We start from the raw sequence: 27,357 nt of genomic DNA, 5'->3' as shown, positions 1-27,357 counted from the left end.
TCACTTTTGTGCTGTTTGGGGTTCCTGGAAATTTGAAACATGGTTGCTATTGCTTTATTGGTGAATAAATAAGATATGATAAATGCTAAAACAAGAGCATCAAAATAGCTTGATGCCAACGAGTGTATGGGGAATGTGAATTAAAATTTTATCAGTACATTTGGTTCTGTGGGACACGCAGCAGTGCAATTCGGGAAAGTGCAAATTGGACACCTCGTTCTAGGCCAGTGTTTAAACTCCATACAAGCTTCTTCCCATTCTAGTTACCTCTTGCCTCTCTGCCATATCTCCCAATTTCCCATTCCCTCACAGATGTATCAAACAGCCCCTTTAATGCATTGCTCTCTGCCTCAGTTGCTCCCTTTTACAGCCAACGCCAGACTCTACCCACTGACTGCGTAAAGAAATTCCTCCTAAATTCCTCATTGGATGGGAAACAGAATATTGCCGCTGTCTAATCAACAGGACAAAAGTAAAACTTGCATTTACACAGCTCCTTTCATGATCTGAGGACACCCCAGGCCTCTTTTTTCTGCCCGAAGAAATATTTTTGAAGGGTGGTCAATGTTCTAGAGTGGGACAGTTCCCTGGCCAGCCATGCTGCAGAAGGCGATGCCAACTGCTGCCATACTTTGCCAATCAAAATCACGGAACAGTCCAATGGAAGTCCATGGTCACCAAAATCCTCTGAATGTACGGTGCCTGAAGACGGAGAAATCAATTTTGCAATGCAGGAAGCCTGTCAGCCAATGGGCGTAGAGCAGGCAATGAGACAATGGCCAGGTAAACCCTTGATGGGAGTATTTGAGGTGGTCAGGCACTTTGGTGCAAGTTGCTTTTACATTAGAGCACAGATGTCGATTTCTACCAAGATCCAAAATATAAACAATCTGGTTTGTAGACCTACATGACTTTTCAGTTGGAATATAAGCCGGTGAACATGGAAGCTAAGCAGAGGGAACAAGTCTGTCGGGCCTCTCTCCTCTCAGTTCCATCACTAAGCCCAAAGACACCAGCACCGTGTGGGAACTCTTATATGAGTGTCTTTTCAAGACCGGTTTAAAATGCAAGCATACCTATGTTACTTGAACCCCTGAAGTGCCTTAACTGGAACTGTTGCTTTACTTTCAACATAAATATACGTCTCACCATTGCAGATGCCACTGATGTTATACACTATAACCTCTGCAGTCTGGAATCCCTGGGACCGTGTCATTGCTGGATTCTGGAATTTTCTGGATTATAGAATGACATTAGAATGTCTTAACCACAAGTGTCCGAACAACTTAGATATAAATATTTACCTGGCACTTAAAACAGTGATAAAAGGGCAGCATGGTGGCACAGTGGTTAGCATTGCTGCCTACGGCGCTGAGGACCTGGGTTCGAATCCCAGCCCTGGGTCACTGTCTGTGAGGAGTTTGCACATTCTCCCCGTGTCTGCGTGGGTTTCGCCCCCACAACCCAAAAGATGTGCAGGTTAAGTGGATTGGTCACATTAAATTGCCCCTTAATTGGAAAAAATAATTGGGTACACTAAATTTAAAAAAAAAACAGTGATAAAGCATTATAAAGCAGAAATAAAAAACTGTTTCACTTATCTAAATACTGTACCTGCCATGATTTTGCTCCCAAAAGACTGGACTAAAATGATGCCATTGACATTAGAGTCATTATCACTGCTCAACAAAATGCCCAGGCAACTGGTATTTGTGAACTGGAGAGGTTGCAGAGTATAACACTGACTACTGATAAAACAAATGATAATACTGCGACACTTAGACATTTCATTGTCACATTGTGGGATATGATGAAAGTCGCCACATTAGGCTGAAGAGGAATAAGGATCTTCGCCAGTTCTCTGTATTAATAATCCCTGTAAGAAGTCTTACAACACCAGGTTACAGTCCCAACAGGTTTGTTTCGAATCACTAGCTTTCGGAGCACTGCTCCTTCCCAAGGTGAATTCACCTGAGGAAGGAGCAGTGCTCCGAAAGCTAGTGATTCGAAATAAACCTGTTGGACTTTAACCTGGTGTTGTAAGACTTCTTACTCTGCTCACCCCAGTCCAATGCTGACATTTCCCCATCATTAATAATCCCTGATCTGCTTCTAAAATGCTCACAGCGTACTACCTGGGGTAGCTGTGACGGTAGAATTGGCAATCACAGTGATAATGGGTTAATAATTTACTCCCAAGCACGGTCACATCTGGATTAGGGGTAATTTAAAGCAGAAGTATTATCACATTTTACTGCCATGCTGTAATGGTTGGGCTGATTGTTCAAAATGGTTCTTGTCGATAAGACTGTTGACAGCAACAGAACCTTGTTTGTCCACAAGCCTACATATATACTCTGCATAACAGACATGTTGAAACATTAATATCGAAATTCATCTGTGCAAGTCATTCAATGCTTCAGGTGATTTGTAGGACACGGCCTCTACAATTGCAGTTTACTTTTTCTGTGCATCCTGCATTTACAGCTCTTAAAATCACGAAGAAAGTTATGGATTGGAATGGCCATTTAACACATCTTAACATATATCTCTCCAGCAGAACCCAATTCCATTGCAGGCTCCTTAAAGGATTCCAGAATGTTTGTCTCCACCATTCCATCTGAGAAAATATTCCACGTATTGATTACTCTTTGGGCGTAGATTAAATGTTCTGATGTCAGTCTTAAATTTGTTCTTTGCTAGTTTGGACCCCTTTCTTGGAGCTTACTTTAAAACAATATTCTGGATATAGCTTTTCCATTCCCTTTTCTAAATTATATCTCTCAATAAGGTTGACTCTCAGATACCCTTTTTGCTAAGCTTTAGAATTCACACATCTTTCCACATAATTCAGACCTCTTGGCGCGAGGGATCAGTTTCATGGCTTTTTACTGCACTGTTTCCAGCCCTTGTGCCTCAGTAACCAGAACTCAAGCAGGACTCGGGTGGCAGACTGACCAGAGTCACATATGGTCTGATCATGTCCTCCTCCTCCGACTTGTGTTCTACCCTTTTGAACGCTGCAGGTCAGCAATCGTATCAGTTTTGTTGATTGCCGCCTTGCAGTGGCTGGCTCTGTTAGAACTTTGAGACTATGAAGACTTCTTAAGTCTTTTTCAGCTTCATCCGTACCTGTTTCAGATCCATTCATTGTACCACTGCCAGTTATCGTGCACAAAGTTCATGTAGAAATTAATGCCACTTATTTATTGAGGGATAATATTCAGCCCTTTCTTTGGTTTCCGCTGCCATTTTTTTGCCAGTGATTTTACGGGTCGGAACCTTATCTAAGCCATCACCTTGTTGCACAGGATGTGAGAACCAAACCTCTCATGCCTGTCATAATAATCTATAATATTTATTATTGTCACAAGTAGGCTTACATTAACACTGATATGGAGATGCCGGCATTGGACTGGGGTGAGCACATAAGAAGTCTTACAACACCAGGTGAAAGTCCCAACAGGTTTGTTTCGAATCACTACCTTTCGGAGCACTGCTCCTTCCTCAGGTGAGCTTCCATCTGAGGAAGGAGCTGTGCTCCGAAAGCTAGTGATTCGAAACAAACCTGTTGTACTTTAACCTTGACTTTAACCTGGTGTTGTAAGACTTCTTGCTGTACATCAACACTGCAATGAACTTACTGTGAAAATCCTCCAGTCAACTCACTCCGGCGCCTGTTCGGGTACACAGAGGGAGAATTTAGAATGAACAAATGACCTAACAGCCCGTCTTTTGGGACTTGTGGGGGGAAACCGGAGCACCCGGAGGAAATGCAGACACGGGGAGAACGTGCAGACTCCACGCAGACAGTGGCCCAAGCCGGGAATCAAACCTGGGACCCTGGAGCTGTGAAGCAACAGTGCTAGCCACTGTGCTACCGTGCTGCCCATTTTGTGGTCAAATAAAGATTAATATGAATTCATGACCTTCCTTGACTCCTGGTCAGGTCATGCCTCAATTTTAAAACTATGATCTCTGCATTTCTCCAATTCTGGTCTTGCACATACTCCATAATTTAATTTCTCCATTTTAGGAAGCCATGTCTACAGCTGCATAAGCCCTAAACTCTGGAATTCCTTCCATAAAACTCTCTACTCCCTTCAGGAAATCTTTAAAGCCTGCCTCAAACTTCTGTTTATCTGTCTAACTTGTGAGGCATCATGGGGTTCGTCATTATATTAAAGGCGCTATATAAATGCAAGTGAGACCGGCATGAAAATGCTTGCTCTCGAGGTCAAAATGTATTGTTGACCTTCCTGCGTTACGTATCAAGGACAAATCACCATTCCATCAACCCCGCTTTAAAAGTTAGCAAAGGTTTTGTTAATTCTCTGCTGCTCGTTCGTTTCATAAATTGCAGTCTGAGGTGAAAATGGCACAATCTGCTTCAATCTCTGCCACAGTAGAGCCAGGTAACTTCCAGTCATCACTCTTCAGAGTGACAATTGGAATGTCAGCACGTTGACAATATGATGCCACGGAGTACAATAGGACATGATCACTTTGCAATTGCACCTTCCTTTACCAAGCCAAAATGTCCCCTTAACAAAAATCTGCAGGGATTGGGAACTGCTGAGACTATTCTCATCCCGTGACTTGGGTTCATCTTGAGCTGCAGGATTGAAGTCGCCTCCCCCTGGGACATTTCACTCCGTGAAAGACACTACATCAATGCAAGTTGTTGGTGCCTGACTTTGGGAAATTCCATCGCTGTTCCTGTATGGATAGAACACTGGGGTTAGGAACGGAGGAGGGTGGGATTTAAAAATAGCCCCACCCCAGCCTGCATGCCGTTTCCTCAGCTCCACCCTGACTCTTGTGCTGAGATTCCACGAGCGTAATCGGCAATGTGGGTACAAAATATCGTGCGATCCGGAGAAGGAGAATCTTGCCAGTGAGATCCTAGGCTGGATTCTCCGATTTTGTGGCTATGTCCGGAGGAAGCGTCTGGTCTTACGACCAAAGCGTCAGCACCGTCCCGGCATCGATGCTCCATCCGGTGAGGGGCCAGCAGCCACGCCACTTAAAGCCCCTGCTGATATGGACGCAGACGTGGACCCGGATTGCCAGATAGTGCCCCCCTGTAACCCTCCCATACCACCCCCCACCAGTTCCTCAAGCCTCCACCGAAATCCCCCCTGCCAGCAGAACGCCCCCCCCCCCCACCCCCCCACCCCGACACAGTCCGCAGCCGCCACAAAAGATTCACAAAAGTTGAGGACGCATGACCCACGCCAACGGGAAGTCGGCCCATCGGGGGCAGAGCATCAAGGGAGGGTCTCAGGTGACATCCTGAGGCCGTCCCAATGGCGTGTGCCATACTCCTCGAGTACGCCATTATTGAGCGGCGGAGGTTCTGAAAAACGGCGCCACCCCCGATTTCGGCGTAAAAACGGATTCCCCGGCAGATCACCGAACGCGATTTGGGCGTCAGCAATCAGAGAATCTCGCCCCTTGTTTTGAAATTCACCCTGACCCCCACCCCCCGAAAAAAAGTGTTTTGTGAGGTGACACAATGAGCTTACCATCAATTTTGAAGCACACAGAATAAAAGGGATAGTGACAGCATAGATATGTAGTTAGTTGAACGATAGGAAACATAGTGGAGTTCTCCTGGACTCTATACCAAGATTGCTGTTTTTCTTTATCTATATCTGGGCTGCCAACATGCCTCAATAGTGGCCACTTTGTGTCAATTGAAAGAAGCCAAGTGGGATTTTCTACTCAACATCCAGGTTCCCACGAGTGGCAGGGGTGGGTGGGTAGCGGGATTGCTCCAGTTTAATGTCTTGGAGGACCCTGCCAGTGGAAGACTAGGGTTTGGGGGACATTTCAGGTAGGCCTAGAGACCCTCATGGTTATGGTCTGGCCACAAAAGTTATTTTTAAATTTCAATTGTCAGAGGTCACCTCCATTTTGAAATGTCCTCTCCTATACTATCCATTCGGGCTTCTGCTCCTTTGAAGCTGAAAGGCCGCTGGTTGACCCTCTGATTCAGAGTTAATTGACACTATCAGCGAATAAGGCAAAGACTTAGGGTGGTTGTGGTGCAAAATTTTAGAGCCACTCCTAATGCATCTTGCAAATGCTCTTTTGACGTTTGATATTTGGGCAGCATGGTGGCACAGTAGATAGCACTGCTGCCTCTCAGCGCCAGGGACCTGGGTTCAATTCCAGCCTTGGGTGACTGTGTGGAGTTTGCACATTCTCCCCGTGTGTTCATGGGTTTCCGCCGGGTGCTCCGGTTTCTTCCCACAGTCGAAAGAAGTACAGGTTAGGTGAATTGGCCATGCTAAATTGCCCCTTATGTCCAAGGATGTGCAGGTTTTGTAGGGTTATGGGGATACGGGCATTGGGTGGGGAAGTGGTCCTAGGTAGGGTTCTCTTTCAGAGGGTTGGTCATCTTCTGCACTGTAGGAATCCTATGATTCTATTCTATGGTTAAATGATATTGTTTGGGGCGAAGAAACTCAGCCAGTTCTGCTAAACCTGATCTGAGAATGTTTGATGCAAATATTTCATTGATCCACCATGGGCGCAATTCTTCCAAGCCGCCACAATGGTTCGATGGTGGGCATGGGGGGGTTGGAGAATATGGCGAAAGGTCCAGAAATCAGTTTCACGCCAGCTTGAATTTCCCAAAGGATTTTCCACTTTTGCCTGCCACAGCAGGCTGGGAAACTTCCTGGAGGCCAACGAGAAACTAATTTTCACCTCATTAATCAGATGCAGATGAAGGCCTAACTGCAATTTTCCACCCTCGCCTGATTCTCCGCGGCACCGGCGGGAAAACACACCACCGCGAAACACGTTTGGGACAATGTGGTGTACAGGTGTCGGGACTGGGCTGAAGAATGCCTGGGTCTGCCTCAGGAGTTCGGGATGGAACAAGCATGCAACCCTGCACACCGGACTGCAGTGAGTGGTGGGACTGCCAGATTCGGGGTATTGGGAGGGGTCCATCTTCCAGCCCCAGAATGATTCTGGAGATCCATCGTTTTTCACAGGAGATCCATCTTCCAGTCTCAGAGTGCTTCCGGAGATCAATCTTCGTCTTCGGAAGGTCCACCTTCTTTCTTCAATGGTGGGTCGGTGATGTTGGGCGTCTTTTCAATATGACGCCCAGATACGACGGTGGACTACGTGCCATCAGGCTTTCCCAATAACGGGATATGATGTGAAACACCCGGTTTCATAATTAAAGAGATCCGGACTGGAGGATTTGGCGTTATTTCCCACCGGCCTCCGCAGCGGGAATCATTCCGGCCTGAATCCGCTGTCCGTTCACGCTGGCAAAATTCTCCAGTCCCCCCCAGTGATTGGAGCTTTGGCTGAGCACCAAGTTCTCCGTCCGCGCTGGCAGCGGTGGTGGGACGAGCTCGGATTGAAGAATTTTGGCCTCCATGTTCCCGCCCCCGACACGGGATGTAGTCCCAAAATGGGAGAATTCCCCGCATCTTTCATTCCACTGTTCTTCGAGGCACTTTCTCAGTTCAGACCAGCTTCCCACAACTCAAAGGAAAGGCACAGACAGTGACACCTATTCAGCATATCACTGATATCTCTGCCAACAGTCACATTTCTTGTAATGTTAAAGTTACGGGTTGGCAAATGTCTAAATTTCAGCAGTTACAGTGAATGTTGAACTGCAGACTTTCCCCATCATTCAGACGTGACTGTGCTTCAGCACAGGGTTTTTTTTTTCATTTTAAGAAGACAAGGTCATTTGGGGAATATTCTTTATCCTGAAACTCTGCTGTTGGCTTCTTTCATTCCCAGGCTTACAAAGAATTGCACCAGATATTTGGCACAGAAATAGACCATTCAGCCCAACTCATCAGTGCTGTCATTGATACTCCACACGTGTTTCCCCCCCCCCCCCACCTCCCCCTACCGACTTTCAGCATACCTTTCCATCTTTTTCTAATGTACGTGTCTAGTTTCCTTTTGAAAGCATTTTAGAGGTTTGCCTCAACCATGTCCTGCAGAGCACGGTGGCACAGTGGTTAGCACTGCTGCCTCACGGCGCTGAGGTCCCAGGTTCGGTCCCGGCTCTGGGTCACTGTCTGTGTGGAGTTTGCACATTCTCCCCGTGTTTGCGTGGGTTTTGCCCCCACAACCCAAAGATGTGCAGGGTAGGTGGATTGGCCACGCTAAATTGCTCCTTGTAGCTCTACTGAGATACAGTCATAGGCGATAACCTTCCTCGAGTACACCCAGTACCGACGTGACCATTCCTCATGTCAATCCAGATGCTGACTGTAGCGAGAAGGGTTTCACAGCCAAGCCTGGGAGTGACATGCTTGCCTGCTGTCTACACAGCTTCCAACAGGGACCAATGCTCAGTGATTAAGAATGGATATCTCCCATCCCTCACACACCCCCAAGGTGAAATCTAACAGCACAGTACCTGAAAGGCTGTCAAAGTGCAGACATTCCTATGGTGGGCAAAGGAAGTGGGTGATACATAAGAAGTCAGAGCTAGAGGGACACGGAGTTCCTGGAAACTTATTGGGCTGGATGGAGGAGGTTGCAAAGGCAGGGAGAGGTGAATGTATGGAGGAATTTGATCAGGAGTGTGAGAACTTTTAAAATTGAGGCGTTGGTGGGTGTAGCCTATGTAGTTCAGCTAGGATGAAGTTGATGGACAAATGGGACTTGAGAGTTTTGGGTGAGCTCAATTTATGGCGAGTGGAAGATGGAATCTGGTTGAGTAAAGCATTGGAATAGTCAAGTTTAGATGTGACGAAACCATGGATGAGATCTTTAGGAGAACATAGTGATCCAGGAGTGAAGACAGGTGATATTATGGAGGTGGGCACAAGTAGTCCTGGTGCTGGAGAGGATATAGGATTGAAAGCTCAGCTCGGTCTTAAGTAGGTCGACAAGATATTAGATTGACTGTTATAGCCTGTGAATAGTGGGCAACTGGCTGGAATCAGTAACCAGAGAACAAAGTTTATGTTGAATGTAATGCCACAAACAAGACCATAGGAGATTAGTATCCCAACATTTTAAACCTTCTCTAGTTGCATTCAGTGTGCTTCAGAAACTCCCATCATATTGCCAGTTCTAATTTGGTAAAACTGACCTTATTCTTATGTAAAAGAATTGTTGCTGGAGCAAACACTAATTATCAACTTCCCTGCGTGACAGAAACAGAATAGACTTTGTAAATGAAATAAAATGTGTACTTTGTCTGAACAGCTATTATGTAAGCTGCTTTGTAAGTGCGGTTTACTTTCAAATCATTTATCTTGAGCCTTGCGTGCTGGTCAGTTTCTGCAGCTGGGTCCCTGCAACTGGCTTCTCTGCCCCAGGCAATGTCAGGGTTCCTCCTTGATTACTCCACTGTAGCCTCTGCTGGAAAGTGCCTGTCTGTGGCCTTCAGGTGAGGCTGTCTGCAGCTCAGTTAGCAGTCCTCTTGCCCGAGTCAGAGTGCTGTGGGTTCAAGTCCCACGAGAGGTGTTGAGTACAAAAATCAAGGCCGACATTCCAGTGCAGTACTGAGGGAGTGCGACACGCCCTTTTGGATGTGATGTTAAATCGAGGCCCCCTTCTGCCCTCTCTGGGCCCATGGCACTATTTTGAAGAAGAGGCGGGGACTTATCCCCCGCATCCTGGCCAATATTTGTCCCTCAGTTGTCTGGTTATGGTCACATTGCTGCTTGTGGTATCTTGCTATGCGGAAATTGGCTACCAAGTTTCCTACTTCATGCCTGTGATTACACTTCAAAAGTACTGCATTGACTGTAAAGCATTTTGGGGTGTCCGTTGGCCATTAGTGGTGCTACATAAATGCAAGTCTGTTTTGTTTCTCTCCAATTAAATATACTGATAATCCTGAATTGTCTAGGCTGTGATGCTATTGGACAGCAGGAGCTGCTCCTAACCAAGGCGTTTAAGAACAACGTGGTGAGGATGTTGGGCCTGGAGGGGGAAAATGAGTCCTTTGGGTCAACATTTGATAATTTGATCTCTCCATTCCCTCCCCCATCCCCTTCCACAATGTATGCTAACCTTAGTGCTCGACATGCTCGACATGTATGTGTGAAATGCTAACCTGTCACAGCCCCATGAAAACCAGGGAGCAGCACAAGAAGTGACACACAGGAAGTGCCACAGTGAGATTCCCAGATCTGGGACAACCCAACTGGAGAAAGGTTGCTCGTAAGCGGCAAATTCTGAGCATGAATCCGTGACTTCCCAGCACTCAAGACATATGGACAGAAAAGCAGAGCCACCCCTTCAATTTGAGTCTGTTTCCAGATGTGACATTCTGTGCATAAGCACTTCTGCAGCTGGACAGTCCATTTGAATTAGCAACAAGTAAGGAAACTTGCAGCAATGGCTTCATCTGGCTAGCCTACTTTCACATTTTAACTATCTTCTCATTACTTCATCCATCATAGTCATGTTGCCCAGGAGAATAGCAGTGGGATTTACAGAGGGAACTGTGCTATGATTGAAAATCAGATATTCCTCATAAGGCCTGACAGCCCGCGAGCAACAACTATGATGATTGAAAATAAGAAAATTGCACTTTGCTTGGTTGCATCTTTATTCAACACAGGTTCTCTCCAGTGACAGTGAATGGCAGTGAGGCAGCAGAAGTCTGTGCAATTTCCAGCTACACCTTTTGGAAAGGTGAAGTACATGTGAAATAGGGCACTGGTCAGAGACAAAATTCAAGGCATCAAGTATAATTATAAAGGGCGATGAGGCGAGACGGGGTGTAGAATGCAGTCATGTTGAACATGTACAGTCAGGGGTCTATATGCTCCGCGTTAGATTGCACTGTGTCCACAAATTAAAATGTGTATGGTACATAAAAAATGGGTTTTCTCACTCCAGACACTTATGCGAGCCAGGAATTGAAACGTGTGCTATTTCTTGAAACACAAATCAATTCCATCTCAGGAAATGTATCATTTGCTCTGCTCTGCTCATCTGTAACATGTCAAAAATCTTCCAGTTTCCCACTTTCCCAACTTTTAAAAATTAATTTTACAGGATATGGTTGTCGTGTCGCTGGGCATTTCATTGCCCATCCCTGGATGCCCTTGAGAAGGTGGTTGTGGGCTGACTTCTTCAACCATTGCAGTCCCATTAGAAATTTCCAAGTCCCGATTTATACTGGAAACTGTCCACGTTAATTTGTCAGGTTCCATTATACCCTCCCGCCAGCGGTGGTGTTGTGGTGTCTCAGCTTTTCATTGCCCAGCTAATTGGCTTGGATTGTAGAAACACTGACAGGTTCAAATCTACTCTATCTCCCTGCTTTCCAAATTACCTTTCTCTATGAAACGATAAACCTAGAATGTATTCACATCTATTAAAAGGGCCACCCACATTCTATGCAATATTGGTTATACCTGTAGGTGGTGCTGTAAGGGGATTTTCAATGTAAGGTATTATGGCATTAATAACACTCCCCCCAATCATATATCTGGGTATCTGTGCTGTAATTAAGCACGCTTACCCTTTGGGACTTGTAAGCGACACAGAAAGGTAAATCCAATCGTAGGTCTCTTTTTTTTTTTAAATTGTGATGTTTACAAAAAAATAAAGGTGAGTACATAATTCTAAAAATTACGGCCGTTAATGTTTCAAATTGTTTTGAAATATCAAATGTTTTAAATTGGAATTTGATTCATCTTTTAAAACAAAGGACCCCACCATTTAATTAGATTAAAGTTCTAAAGTGTAGGACTCGTGTCTTTATTAAAAAAATGGTCCAGGGTTTCTTCAAATTGATTGCAGTAATTTGGAATGGTTCTGTTCTCTCTTCTCCCTCCTTTCTTGGTGATGCTTCAGCATCCAGTTCTCCCCCCACACCCCGTCCTACCTCTCTCCCTCCAGAGTGCACTTTCTATTCATCCCTCTCTGACGTCCAATGCTGCATTCCTGTCTCAAATTGATGCGAGTCTCAAATTGACTGGGGTGCAGTAAGTCCAGCTTGTTGTCTGAAATGTTACTCACGGCTCCACATTTGCAGTGGAATATTGTGCACGATCCAGTTCAAATCCCACCGCAGTCTGAGAACTTGAATTAAATTGGAAAATAACTGAAAATAATAAAAGAAAAGTTGATTGCAGCATAAGTAATCGTGAAGCTTTCTGAGTGGTGTAAAATGCAACGCTTCACCCGTGCCGTGTGGGGGAGGAAAGCTGCCGTCTTTACCTGGGTTTGGCCTATATGGGGCATCGACACCCCCCCCCCCCCCCCCCCCCCCCCCTCCAACACCATTGTGGCTGACTCTTAATTACTCACTGAAGTGGTCTAGCAAGCTATTTAGTTGTATCGAAGCTCAATAAAGGACTGCAGCAGCCAAGATATCACCTTCTCGGGGCCACTGGGGATGGCAATATGTGCTGATCTCGCCAATGAGGCCCACTTGCTAAGAATGAATAATAAACATGACATGGTATGACACGTCCAACACTTGGAAATGAAATGAAAAATGAATGAAAATCACTTATTGTTACGAGTAGGCTTCAATGAAGTTACTGTGAAAAGCCCCTAGTCGCCACATTCCGGCGCCTGTTCGGGGAGGCTGGTACGGGAATCGAACCGTGCTGCTGGCGTGCTTTGGTCTGCTTTAAAAGCCAGCGATTTAGCCCAGTGTGCTAAACCAGCCCCTGGGCCAGGGATATGCTTCAGCTCCAAATGCTCCACTGTCATAATCCCGTGAGAACCGCACCTTCAATGGGGCCGGCAACAAGAAAGGTCAATGTCAATTAATCCCTGAAGAAAGTGGGGCCCACAGGCTGCACATGTAAATTATGTAACCTGGATTAAGGCTCAGAGTCCCACTGTCAGTGGCAGAAATATTTTCAGTGACACGCTGAGGTAAACTTTATCCGACCTCTCGACAAACACGGACTGCATTGTCTCCTGATTTATTTTTTTATTCACTCACATCTCTGTAAAGGCCAGCGTTTATTGCCACGCCCTGATTCCCCTTGAGGGGGTGAAGGTGAACTGCCTGAGTGGCCTACTCGGATGCCTGACAGTGTCGTTAAGAGTTAATCCCTTTGTTGTGAGTCCGGAGTCACATATCGGCCAGGTCAGATAAGGATGGTAGAATTCGATTCCCCAAAGAAGATTTGTGAACCAGGTACGTTTTCACAGCCCAGTATATTTTCATGGTCACCATTACTAAGCATCTTAATTCCAGATTTCTGAAATCTGAGCAACTAAATTTACCATCTGCTGTGATGGGAGTTCTGTCCCACATTCAGTTTGTCGAACTCTGAGGTGTAATGTTTTGCCCCTCCCCTCCTAGTTTTCCAAACAAAGGAAGGAGACGATATTTAAGCAGCTGAATCTACTGCCCTTCACAATCCTTCACTAAGAGATGGGGGACGGAAAGGGTGGGAGTTGGGAAGGATCACCCCAGTTACAGCACCGGGATTCACCTCGGAGGCATCGGCATCCTGAGGTGATCTGTGAAAGAACTCCGAGGGCTGTGCGAGCTGACAGAGTTTTGAAGCAGCTGGAGGTGACCTTCTTTGGTGAAGGTTACATTACATCGACTCATGTGGAACCGAGGAAGGAGGAATCAGCAGGTATACACGGGTAGTCAGCCATAAAGCAACAGTGATGCTGCCAAAATGCTGCAGCAGACAACCGGTCAGGGAATCTCTTTTTGCAAGATGGCTAGCCACAGTCTATGTTTCAAATGAGTATATTCATCTATATTTCTACATAGAAATTAATAGTTTTTTATAAAAATCATAGAAACAGTAAGAATTAGATTTTACACAATTGATATTTACCTGTATAGACATAGTTCCCTGTATTTGTTTCTGCGTTACAGCCTTTATCTGTACTTTGACTGCTTTGAAATACTGTTACCAATGCACATACATCCCACATTGCTTTCCTTTGCACTGAACATTATCCACTGTGGTAATTTCCCCTCCTGCTCTACACGTCCAGTTGAATCAATAAGTACATGTTCAAAGCACACTATTTAATGAAATTGCATAACCCTATATTGTGTCTGTGTAGGCCGGCGAATATTTACAAGAGAGGGTTGTTCTCCACAGGATCTGTACCTGCGCTTTCTAGTGGGGATGATTGATGCGATTCAGGCACTGAGGGTCAAAAGCAAAGACCAGCTCCACAAGTCCCCGTTATGGTTTCACCTGGGGGCAAGGGAAAGTAATAACTTCAAAATGGATCACGGGCTGGAGAACACTTTTGTCCATTTTCCTTGCTTCGCCTCACGGGAGGGAAAAAATTTAATTGCACCTGAAAACATCCCATTCTGTATTTTATACAGCATAAATATTTGAACCTTGCCACCCTCCAGTGACCGTGTTCGAAAACATTGCCGACAGTGATGTTTTTTCGTATGCAATAAAAGTAGAAAATGCTGGAAAAACTCAGTGGGCCTGTCCACATCTTTGGAGGGAGTTACTCATTGGAATTGAGAAGAATGAGGGGAGATCTTATAGAAACATATAAAATTATGAAGGGAATAGATCAGATGGAAGCAGGGAAGCACTGGTAGGTGAAACTAGAACAAGGGGGCATAGCCTCAAAATAAAGGGGAGCAGATTTAGGACTGAGATGAGGAGGAACTCGGGGCCTCACGGTAGCATGGTGGTTAGCATCAATGCTTCACAGCTCCAGGGTCCCAGGTTCGATTCCCGGCTGGGTCACTGTCTGTGTGGAGTCTGCACGTCCTCCCCGTGTGTGCGTGGGTTTCCTCCGGGTGCTCCGGTTTCCTCCCACAGTCCAAAGATGTGCGGGTTAGGTGGATTGGCCATGCTAAATTGCCCGTAGTGTAAGGTTAATGGGGGGATTGTTGGGTTATGGGTCTACGGGTTACGTGGGTTTAAGTGGGGTGATCATTGTTCGGCACAACATCGAGGGCCAAAGGGCCTGTTCTGTGCTGTAATGTTCTATGTTCTATGAACTTCTTCACCCAAAGGGTTGTAAATCTGTGGAATTCCTGCTCAGTGAAGCAGTTGAGGCCACCTTATTGAATGTTTTTAAGGCAAAGGTAGATAGATTTTTGAACAGTAAAGGAATTAAGGGTTATGGTGAGCAGACGGGTAAGTGGAGCTGAGTCCGCAAAAATTTCGGCCATGATCTTATTGACTAGCGAAGCAGGTTTGAGAGACCAGGTGGTCTACTCCTGCTCCGAGTTCTTACCTGAGAAAGGAGCTGCACTCTGAGGGCTAGTGATTTGAAACAAACCTGTTGGACTTTAACCTGGTGTTGTAAGACTTCTCACTGTGCTCACCCCAGTTCAATGCCGGCATCTCCACATCATGGCTAGTTCTTAATGTTCTTATGTTTCAAGTCCAATCTGACTATTCTGCTGAACTATTATTTTGCCCTATTTCAAATTGGGTTTGGTTATTACTGTACTCTCTTTGTTGCTAAGGAATAGCTAATTTCAGCACTTCCCTTCCATAAGGTGGTCCAGGCAGAGGGCTCTCCCCACAGTAGCTCGATCCATCCATACAGAAGATGTAGTAATCTTTACTCTGTGTGGCAGCAATCTTTAATCCTCTTGGAATATTACTTAAGCTTCTCTGATGTTGCACAGTGTGGTCTGAAGCTAATTAAGAAGCCAAATCTGACTAATTGCAATAATTAGTTAATAGACGCCGTCACTGGGCGTGTGATCTCAATGCTCACATTTGCTTGGCGTACCGATGCGAACTTTAACCGTTCCATCTGCTTGTTGGCGAAATGGTGTCAAAAAGCAAAGCATGCAAGCATTTTGGTTTTGATTGCTGCCTTACTTTCTTTGATTCAAGAATGATGGCAGATCTTTATGAAGTAAGCATATACACATGGCGTATGTTTACCTGCGCTGCAGGAGTCTTTATTTTATCAAATAATCCAGAAGCATAACCACTATAACCATGACACGTGAATAAAACAATGTCCGTTCTCACCTGTGGCTGGCCAGTAATTTTCTATGGTGTGCCACTGATCTAGTGGCTATTCACTATCTTGCGTTAGAGAGGTGAGAACAGAAAATGCTGGAAAAACTCAGCAGGGCTGGCAACCCCTGTGGAGAGAGAAACAGTGAACGCTTCAAGTCCGTATGACACTTATTTAGAGCTCCTTGAAGACGTAGTCATACAGACTCGAACGTTAACTTTGTTTCTCTCCACAAATGCTGCCATACCTGCAGAGGGTTGCCAGCATTTTCTGTTTATTTTAGATCAGATTACCAGCATCTGCAGGATTTTGCTTTTATTAAAGAAATGAAGTTGGAAAAGTTAGGGCTGTTCTCCTTAGGAAGTAACCTAATAGAGGTTTTCAATGCGATGAGATGTTTCGATAGAGAGTAGGGAGAGAAAAAACAATTCCCTTTGATGAGTGAGTCTATAATCAGAGGACATAGATTTAAGATCCTTGGTAAAAGATCTCGACACAAGGTGCGGAGTAATGTTTGGGCAGAGCTGTCAGTGTTTGGAACTCTTTACCTGAAAAGGGGGTGGAAGCTGATTGCACCTTTTTAAAGGAGTTGGCAGGTTACAATGGTTAGTCGGCTGTTTATGACTGGTGCCGATGTGATGGGCTGAAGGGCCTTTTCTGTGCTGCAGACCTCCATGACTCTATGACCCTTGTGGATGTGGAACGTGCAGGGTTACAGACAAAAAGCAGGTTGTGGGTTTAAGCACAAGCGCACTTTCAAAGAACCAGCAGAGAAGCACGACGGACTTAATTTCCACCCTCTATGTTGTAACTGTTGCTGATTCTGTCATCAGTAAGAATTGGACCAGTGCGGACCGAATTACAGACTTACATTCTGCTCAGCTGCCATCATGGCCGCTTCACATTCATAAAAAGCGGTTGTGAATAATTCTAAACCGTGCAGCTCCGATTCTGTGGCCATACCCATTCACCAGACTGTAAGTGGTTTTGCATTGTGTCACAGTCTTATCTTCCAGATAAGCTGACAAGCTCATCTAACTGAGGCAGACAGCTCTGACCGTGAGGCATCCCAGCGAGCTGGAAGTCAGTGTTCTGCCTGGTAACCTGTCCATTAATGAAGGATGTGATTACTGACCAGAATGTTTAGTGCTTGATCTCCTTCTATTACACTCGTACATTAAATCCATGACACAATTAGGCTTTATACATGACTTTGCTAAATGTCAATTGATCTTAAAGCTTACCAATATCAGACTTCCTTCATTTCTGCAACTTGTGATCAAGACGGAAGCTACAGCATTATTTGGTGCTATTGTTTTCTCTTTTTTTCTTCAGTGAAGTGCAAAGAGAAAATGTGTTTCTCTTGTCAGTAGTGTGCTCCCTCACGTCGTGTCGAGGAGAACTCCCATTGCTCTGATCCAGAACTGTAACTCACTCCGAAAACCTCAAGAGATCCCTCCTCCAACTCAAGCGAGATTGCTCTACGAGTGGGAACAGATTAGCATGCAGCATGAGCGCAGCCCAAACACAAGCTAACCTCGCCGGCCAGGCTCTCATCCCATCAACCTGGGCTGGCTGAACTCAAACCCATTCCCAAGAGGTCAGAAGGCAGTGCGCTAACCCCTGTCCGAGCCATCTTGGTGTGTTTTGGTCTCTGGCCCAGTAGCATCTGGTTTTAGTCAATATTTGTCATCATCATTAGAAATCGGCTCATCACTTATTTAAGGTTTAAAGACATTCTGCCGATGTCACTGGCAGTAGTTATTGATTGTTGCTGAGGTACATCAGTCATTGGCAAACATTCCTTCTTATTCTCTTGTATATCCGTTTTCCAAATTTTCTCCCCGAGACCCCCCCCCCTCTCTGTTCCTCCCAAGATCGCAGTTGCAGGGAGCCCTGCACAAACCACAGCTCTTCACTGGTAAGTGTCAACAAGCTAGTCAACTGCTGAAAGTATTACTGACCAAGAGCATGCTTGAAGGGCCGAATGGCCTCCTCCTGCTTTGATTTTCTATGTAAGATTGTCATCAGTTGATGTGCATTTCCACCTGACGATCAACTGTATGATGGTTAACAATGTCAACCCATTTCAAATAGAGTAAAAGTCTTGACAAGGAACTCATGCTTCCAGCTGTTTACCTCACAAGCCATTGCTGAGTTTATTTGTCCTCAATAACCCCTGGAGAGAAAACTACACTCTCAACCGTTATCTAATATACCCTTGCTGGACAGTGCGGGTGTACATTGCAGCCTGAGGGACTCGCCAAAAGAGACATTGAGGAAATAATTTGAGTTTCATTAAAGACACATTGACAGAGATCAGGGATGGTCACCCTTGGCCAATTGGCACATGTGCCAGGCAGCCATGTCTGTACAGTATAGTCATGGACAAGCAGTTGCAATGAAAATAGTGTGAGATAGGATATTGGGTGGTGACAGTTTGCTGATGGATCCAGAGCCCAGCGTTAGTCTGGATCCAAATGGGGAGGAAGAAAAAAATATATAAGTGGGGAACAGCAAAGCTAATCACAGTCGTAATAGATAGTGACCTTCAGAGCACTGTTTTTCTCAATGTTATGGTAGTGGCCAAAATAACATCAGCTGACAAATGTAATCGGCTGTTGCCATGCTCTGTGAGGAACCTCTGGGCTGGTTATATTCCTAGAACAGGTTTTGGTCATCACGTCGGATCCACTGCAACAATCTGTTGCCAAGAAGTTATATGATAGCTTTTCTTTTTAAATCGTGTATTTTCGGTGAAGGGAAGTTTTTTTTTCAAGTAGTAGATGAGATTGTTGTTAATTTATTGAACAAGTCAAATGGGAATCACTTGATGAATAATGGAGACAGAATTTCCTGAATGAAGATCCTGTTCGACTTCCTGCGTGCCCTTTATTGTAACAGGACAAATGTCCCTCGAGAAACAGTGTCAAATGAGGCTTAAAGCCACGCGGGAACAGATCGGGACACATGCAGCCCATGATGAGCAGGTTAGTATCTTGAACAAGTCAAAGGTCAACAGCCAAATGGCATGCAATCTTATTGGCGTAACTATCTGGTAGTGCCCAAGTCTTTCCTTCGCTATGGCCCAGGAATTAAATGCGTGAGACAGAGCTAAGCAATCCTGCAATCAGCATCTACACATGCTCCCTGAAGCAATGTGCTTTAGTTATTTGTTGCTATTATATGATCGCATCGAGTTGAATAATGGGGCAACCTTTCCATAATGCTGATCCCATTGGCATGACCCCTTTTCCCATTGTTCACCGTCTAATTCACATGTCACACCAACAATTTGCATTTTAACAGCACCTTTCGACATAAAAAATGTCCACAAGGTGCTTCATTGAAGCACAATTAGCCAGAATTAACACCAAGCCAAAGAAGGTATGAGGAGGGACAGCTAAAAGTTTGCTCAAAAAGATAGGTTTTAAGGAGCGAAAGAGAGACAGAGAGTCTGAAAGGCTCAGGCAGGCAATTCTAGAGCTTTCAGCCGAGTCAGCTGAAGGCACGGCTGTCAGTGGTGAGGCAAAGAAAATTGGGCCAGTGCGGACTTGATGGGCTGAAGAGCCTCCTTCTGTGCTGTAGGGATTCTATAATTCTACGAAGGTGGTATCCTAGTTTAAATGGGAAGATAGGACTTGATGGTGGTACCAGGCCCCAATGGTCTGGAATGTCAGTGAGAGGCGTCAGGCCTCCACGAGCTGGATCCTGGGCTCGGAGACCACTAACCTGAAGCTGATCAATCCCTTCCAAGTGCCAGGAATGTGCCTCATGTCAAAGGAAGAGCCTGCTGTTAAGATTGGATTTTCCAGGTGATTCCTCCGCACCTCCCCTGGCTCTCCATTCATAACGACCTGAGTTGTTTAATTTTCACAGTATAGTATTTCTATTCATAATTAGAAGGTAGATAGATTTGGAGGAGGATTTGTCCAGGGTTGAGTTATGTTTCTCAGGCATTTCTTTCTGCGGGACACTTCAAAAATCAAAGTGCAGCATTGCATAGCAATTATTTTCCAGCACAATGTTGTTATATTAACAGCAGTATGATAAAATCTCTTAAAGTACTGACTGGATAGACTGTCTGGACTTGTACGAGTTTCCTTGCATCCACTTGCCAGATTCTGACACCTGTATTCACACACCACAGGATACTTCGGTTCCTGTTTGCTGCCTTACAAGTGATTGTCTCAAGGGACCAAAACACAGTCTGACCGTAAATGGCAGTGACTCACTGTGCATTAATCTCCCTGTTCAGCTCAGTCGCTGTTTTGCCCCTCTCGTGCACTCTGACTTTGAAAGCAATGGCTCATATATACAACGAGCCAATTCGGTCAAGTGCAGGGCAGCAGCCCGGGGTGTCGCAGACTAGTTCACCGGACTTCCTCAAGTGGAATGAATGGGCGGAAAATGTGGTTGGTTGTACACAATTGCAAAAGTTTCCCAAAGTATTTACATTGGCAGGACCAATCACCCTTCCATGTTCTGCTGACAAGCTTATCTGGGCTTCAGAATGGTATCCGGCCACGTGTTGGCTGCAATTGCCGTTGGTCCTGAGATGATGCCTTGGTCTTCTTCCAAAAGGAAGAGTGAGGAACTTTCAAGCATTCCTGGCCCTCTCCACCAATCTGTCTGCTGAAGTACAAGCCGTGCAGAGAGGTTTTTGACAATAAGCACAGTTGATAAAGCACCAGCATTGTGACATTGAGAATTATATTGTTGTGTAGTTTCTTGTTATAACCAATATAAAATGTCTTGCAAGACCTGTTAACATTGAGTATCCTGCTGAGTAATCAGCATGAATGGCCATATCTGTATTAAACAGTTCATCCTTGTCTTGTGATGGATATCTTTTGGTGATTTATTTCGGATCTTTTTGTTGCAGTTATCAAAAGGGAATGTGTCTGTGCCAGGAACCAGAATCCTTGCAAACTATTTGTGCCCAGTAGGGCAGATTGCCCTGAATCTGTGCTCAGGGACATGGGATCTTCCAGGCAGAGGGAATATCAGTGATCATGCTGTTACTTTGGTGAAAGTAACTTTCCTGTAGGGAGAGATGGCACAGGAATTAGACTGCCTGCAGTGAGTTGGAAGGTGAAGTAAACCAATGCTGATAATTACTCCATAGATTCCCACAGTGCAGAAGGAGGCCATTCGGCCCATCAAGTGTGTACTGACCCTCCGAACGAGCCGGGTATCCAACGCTATCGCCGTAACCCTGTGCATTAATCATGTCCAATCCACCTAAACTGCACATCTTTGGACTGTGGGAGGAAAGCGGAGCACCCGGAGGAAATCCACGCAGAATCAGGGAGAATGTGCAAATTCCACATGGCCAGTCATCCAAGGCTAGAATCGAACCCGTCTCCCTGGTGCTATGAGGCAGCAGTGCTAACCACTGTGTTGCCACCTCAATACGATGGAGGATGTTTGCCATTTGTCCCATCTTTTCTTGCCTGTCATCTGCACAGTCCTGTTGGATGTTCCAAATATATTCCCATTATCTTTACAATGAAACGACTTGCATTTATATAGCATTTTTCACATCCTTAGGACACTTCCCAGCCAATTAATTACTTCTGAAGTGTAGTTATTTTAGCAGTGTAAAGGGCAGCACGGTGGTGCAGTGGGTTAGCAGTGCGGACTCACAGCACCGAGGTCCCAGGTTCGATCCCGGCTCTGGGTCACTGTCTGTGTGGAGTTTGCACATTCTCCCCGTGCTTGCGTGAGTCTCGCCCCCACAACACAAAAATGTGCAAGCTAGGCGGATTGGCCACGCTAAATTGCCACACTACGACGCCTGTTCGGGTACACAGGGAGAATTCAGAATGTCCAATTCACCTAACAAGCACATCTTTCGGGATGTGTGGAAGGAAACCGGGAACCCAGAGAAAACCCACGCAGAAACAGAGAGACTCCGCACAGACAGTGACCCAAGCCGGCAATCAAACCCAGGTCCCTGGCGCTGTGAAGCAATATTCTCCCTCATCCCGTTTGAATACTGCTGTGGGATCTTTACGCAGGTAGATGGGGCTTTCATTTAAAGGTATGTCCGATGGTGGAGCCTCAGACAGTGCAGCACTGTACCATCTCGAAACATTGGCGTGGATTATGTGCTCATCGAGTCCTGAACTGTGAGTGCTTGTAACTTAATCAAGAATAACACTGGAAATGCTGCAACACAGCTTTCATCTTGCAGTCCTCTTTACTTGATTGACTGTTGGTAGATTTGTAACAGCTATCACTATGAGGTATGGCTGAAGTCACGGTGGACCAGCCTTGAGATGCCAAGAATCATATCCTTCTAATGCCCAACATGGGACCTTCCCCTTGTTGCTTCCACTAAGATTGGGGTGGAAGTTTGCTTAATTACGCGTGGTGCAATTATTTTAATTATAATTTAATGCTCATTTGAAATCCTGACACCATTGGATATTAATGTACCGTTTGCCACTCGACAAGCTACTTCAATTTCATTAATGACCCTTTGCCCAGACAATCATTTTTGCTAATTTCCCTTGACCATTCTGCGTATTGCTGTGTGCATACTGATGTAACCCGTGATTTCAACTTGGTTTCCATTCTCGCATTAACTTTCCACATCTATTTCATCTGGAGATTCATGGCCACACAGATTGCCGTTGCAAAATTATTCATCACTGCCCACCAGTGAGATCAGCCACCAAGAGCCTTGTCTCTCTCAGCTTTTTGAAGGAGGCTTGTTGAAGGCACAGCAGTATTGGGGCAGGGGTAGGCCATATAGCCCCTTGGCCTATTCTTCCATTCTGTAAGATCATGTCTGATCTTTTCCTTCATGGGCACTTTCCCACCTTACCGCCATATTCCTCGATGCCCCTAACATCCAAGGATTTATTGTACTCAGACTTGAATGTACTCTGGGTGGGATTTGCAAGCCCGCCATGATGGGTTCCCACACTAGCGATGACTGCCAACCAGCTAAAGGTCCATTGACTTTGGGGGTGGTGGGCAGAGCCAGATGATGCCCCTAGCGGGCAGGACCTGAAAATTCTGGCCAGTGACGGAGCATCCACAGCTATCTGGGATAGCTAGAATTTAAAATATCCATAACCCACCGAGTATTTACCCCTTATCCCAAACATTCTGAGTCCATGGCCCCAATATATTGATTGAGATAAGTTTATTGAGTGGGGGAGCAAAGTGGTGTGTGGAGGAGGGTGAATGGGGACAGGGTTTTGAGGAGGGCAACAGAATTCTTGGTTAACAAGAGCAGAGGATGCTGGGAAAACTCAGCAGGCCTGGCAGCATCTGTAAGGAGAGAAAACAGAGCTAATGTTTCGAGTCCTTTTGACATTTCTTCAGAACTGAAGAGAGGGAGAATGTGTTCAATATTAAAGTGTAGCTTGGAGAGATTGCAACATGATTCAGCAACTTTAAAGATAGATGGCCTGATGTGGGAGTGGGGGCGGGGGTGAGGGGAGGAGGGTTGCATTGAGATTGAGGCAATATATGTGCGGTATAGTTTTTTTTTTAAAAAAGGGTTTAAGATAGAGGAGAAATTCTTGGCTTTTTGATTTCAACCTTGGAAACTAGTATCCAGCAACAACAACTTGCATTTCTCTCGCACCTTCAGAGAAAGAGACCATCTTGATGCATTAACAGAAGAGTTGACACCAAGCCAAATAAGATGATGTTGGGGCAGAGCTGGTCAGAAAAGAGGGTCTTCAGAAAGGGGAAGGAAAGAGGCAATTCTGGAGCTTAGGGCCAAGGAACCGAAGAGACGGCCGCTGATGGTTTACGACTGGGAAACGTAAGAGACCGCAATTGGAGTCACATTGAGATCTGGGAGTATTGTAGGGCTGGGGAGGTATTGGGAGATGGGGCAGGGAGAAGCCATGGAGAGACTTGAACACAACGAGAATTTTAAAATTGAAACAAAAGTGTGTTAATGTGTCTGAGAGACTAGCAGAGAGAGAGAGAGAGGAACTGCAGTTGAACAGGTTAGGAGTTTATGCATTGATATCCCACAGTGTAATTTCAGGGTCCTCATGGCTAATTTGTCCTGATTACCAAAATGATGTTGTTGTGCTTCTGCCATTTTGAACGCCTTCCAAGATATTTGTTTTTATTCTAAAAAGAAAAGCTTTCGCTTGAACGTTTTGAAGATAATTGAATTTAAATGAGCACAACACTTCAGTGCCGCGCATTTGAACTGTTTGTAAATGAGGAGTGTGTGGGTTATATTGGTGCAGATGTTGCGGGATCTCGAGGCAGCTGGGCCAGTGACGACTATAATGAGGACGATGCGTATAATTGGCTTCCAGGTGTCTTTGTAATTAAAGCAATTAATGAAAGTTGAGCTTTGGCTATTGAAAAGCTCCAAATATTGACTTCATAGGAACGCCAATCAGCGTGATCTCTGTCAGTTTTCTCCCAAATGATAAGTGCTTTTATATCGATCTTTATGCAGCGCTCAAAATAAATTCTCCCTGTCTGAATTTTACTTACAAATGCGCATTTGAATTCTAAAAGACCTGCAGTTTTACTCAAATTGCCGAGAACGCTCAGCACCGGAACAGTCCATTCGGCCCGACACTTCCATGCGGCATTAATGCTCCACACCAGTTTCCTTCTATCTGCCTCCACCTAACTTCATCAGCATATCCTTCTACTCCATTCTCCCTCATTTCCTAACCAGGGCCCCTTCAAACGCATCTATTCTATTCGCCTCAATGATGTGTGGCAGCAAGTTCCACATTCTAACCACTCTCTCGATTAAAGGCGTTTCTCCTGAATTCCTATTGAATTTATTAGTGACGAGCTTATATTTATGGCCTCTAGTTTTTGTGTCTGCTACAAGTGAGAACATCTTATCATATAGTAACATAATCACTCTATCATATTATTAGTGTATCATAATTAATTATTACATTTTCATAAATCTCTCTTTCTTGCACAGTTCTATTAACGTAGTGATTGCTTTTCCAAGAGGGTCCTGTCCGTAGGTTCCCGTAACAGCCTCCCCGAACAGGCGCTGGAATGTGGCGTCTAGGGGCTTTTCACAGTAACCTCATTTGAAGCCTACTTGTGACAATAACCGATTTTAATTTCATTTAATTTCATTAATGGGGGAGTCCACGAGATGGACAATGCTTAGCTTGTTCAATCTAGTGCCAGAGACGAAGAAAAGAAATAGGCCTCAATTTGCATCATGGCCCAAAGTTCTTGGACATGATCTTAAATATACGATGTTTAAAACAACATTAGTTTCCTTCATCCTGCTGATTTTGTCTGTTTGAGATTGTTTTTAGTTACTGGCATCATAGAATCCCGACAGTACAGAAGGAGCTCATTCGACCCTGTGAGTCTGTGCTGACCCTTCAAAAGAGCACCCCACCTAGGCCCAAACCCCGCTTTAGCCATATATCCCACCCAACCTTTGGACACTAGGAGCAAATTTAGCATGGCCAATCCACCTAACTTGCACATCATTGGACTGTGGGAGGAAACCGGAGCACCCGGAGGAAACTCACGTTGACACAGGAAGAAATTGCAAACTCCACACAGTCAGTCACCTGAATCGAACCCAGGACCCTGGCATTGTGAGGCAGCAGTGCTAACCACTGTACCGCCTCCAGTACGAGTGAGCTTTGTTGGGAAGATAATGCGAAAGAGAAGAAAGGGATTTGGCTTCCTGTAATACACCTTCGGGGAGTTCCAGTTTAAAATGGATAGTCAATTCATGGCTGCCCACTTTGAGCTGAGCCCCCGGATCAGTTGCAATTCCAGAAGCCGATGTTGAGCTTCAGAATCACAGGAGATGAAAATTCGGCATTTTTGGTCATGGGTGGGCATTTGGGGTCTCTCGCGACCAGTTGAAAATCCACTCCAGCGGGTAATATTGCTGTCACACATGTGGTCTTTGTATTACTCCAGTCAGTTTAACATAATGAACAGGAGGAATGGAATAGCTGACACCTGGTCCTATGAATAGTCACGTTACTTCACTCTCGGGGAAACAGCTGACTAATTGGCCGCCCTTTTCTCTTTTACCTCACAGCTGCAGCTCCAAAGATCAAACCACTGAAGAGTGATGTGGTGGTGAACGAGGGGAAAAAGCTCGTATTGAGATGTGAAGCCATTTCAGGCTATCCACAGCCCACCTTCAAATGGTATAAGGATGGAAAAGAGCTGATCGGCAATAAAAAATCCAAGGAGATCAGGATTAAGAAAAAGAAAAGGTATGGCCAGTTCTGAATAGGGTATCTTTCTGTAATTACTGTTGGTTCATCAGTTGCTTCATCCAATGTATCTCCTGGTCAAATGGGCAGTGTCCTCGCTTTATTTGTCAATTGACCAATCTCTCTTTATTTAACTAGAAATACACCCTGCTGTACTTTCCATCTCTTGGACACAGTGGCAGAGTGTTTATGGTCCTGGTTCAGTACCCTGGAGGTTTCAAAAGCCTACTTGTCCCAGGATATCAAGCTGCATGGTTGAATTAAATAAATGTGGCAATTTGGGGATTAGCACCTAAAAGGCACGCAAGTTTCAAGTGAAAATCCAAGTACTCACTAATGTCCTTTGCTGCAACCCTGCTTAACACATGAAACCAGTCCTACCCTAAAGAGGCATCTAGATGGATACATGAATAGGGAGTAAATAGAGGGATATGGAAGGGCAGAAAGTTTTTTTTAGTTCGGGCATCATGATTGGCACAGGCTTGGAGGGCTGAAGGGTCTGTTCCTGTGCTGCACTTTTCTTTGTTCTTTGTCCCGATTCTCACCGTATTTTGCGTCTTCATCACCACTCTCATTGGTGGCTAACGTCGGATAAAAATTGCCTCCTAGGAGTCTGAATATTTTCCCCTATCTCTCTCTTTTTTCTCTCTCTCTATGTTCCACGAAATAGGTGGTGATTTAACATTGAACTGCATCGTGCTCCCAGGATCACTGGGGCTAGATTCATAATCACACCCTTTCTGAATGTTCCCTGAAGTATTCTTTTCTGTCTAACCACCACAAATGACTTACTTTATGCTCTATAAATCCCTCTAAACTATCCTTCAGAGGGAAGTAAAGCTTCAGCAACTGTCTGTTGTGGTATTTAGCCAAAGGATGGACTGCCTTGCGCTTCTTTCTTCGAGTTATTGTTGCGGCTGATATTAACTCAAAAAGCTCTGTAAATGAGGGTTTGAAATCAATTTGCTGGGGTGTAAAGAGTTGGTGCAGATTAACTACCTTCAACGTGTGGGGGAACACATCTGCTGGATGTTACTTCAAAGCTGGGCAACTGATCTGACTGTGTCAGAGTCCCACTGGGTGAGTTAGTTTCAATTTATCGTCCTCATCTCTGGATCTCAGTTCAATCCACCTTTAACCTTCAAAGCTGGGGCAACAGTGAGTGACAGGTGGATGGGTCAGAGTGTGAATAGGCTGGAGAGCCTATGGTCTGGATGGGCAT

The 27,357-nt window shown here is 45.1% G+C and overlaps 1 protein-coding gene across 4 annotated transcripts in view; it reads left to right on the top strand.

The window, feature by feature from the left end:
* The window catches only part of nrg1 (neuregulin 1), a 901,022-nt gene that overhangs the window by 694,674 nt on the left and 178,991 nt on the right, over positions 1-27,357 (top strand). For 3 of the 4 annotated variants that reach the window (XM_038792661.1, XM_038792662.1, XM_038792665.1), the window contains exon 2: positions 25,955-26,135. The exons of the other annotated variant lie outside the window; for it this stretch is intronic. In XM_038792661.1, coding sequence (XP_038648589.1) covers positions 25,955-26,135 — 181 coding nt within the window. The remainder of the gene's footprint in view (positions 1-25,954; positions 26,136-27,357) is intronic. 4 annotated transcript variants of the gene reach the window in all.

This window comes from Scyliorhinus canicula, chromosome 3 (assembly GCF_902713615.1).
Source record: "Scyliorhinus canicula chromosome 3, sScyCan1.1, whole genome shotgun sequence".
NCBI lineage: Eukaryota > Metazoa > Chordata > Chondrichthyes > Carcharhiniformes > Scyliorhinidae > Scyliorhinus > Scyliorhinus canicula.
This window is presented reverse-complemented; position numbering and strand designations above follow the sequence as displayed.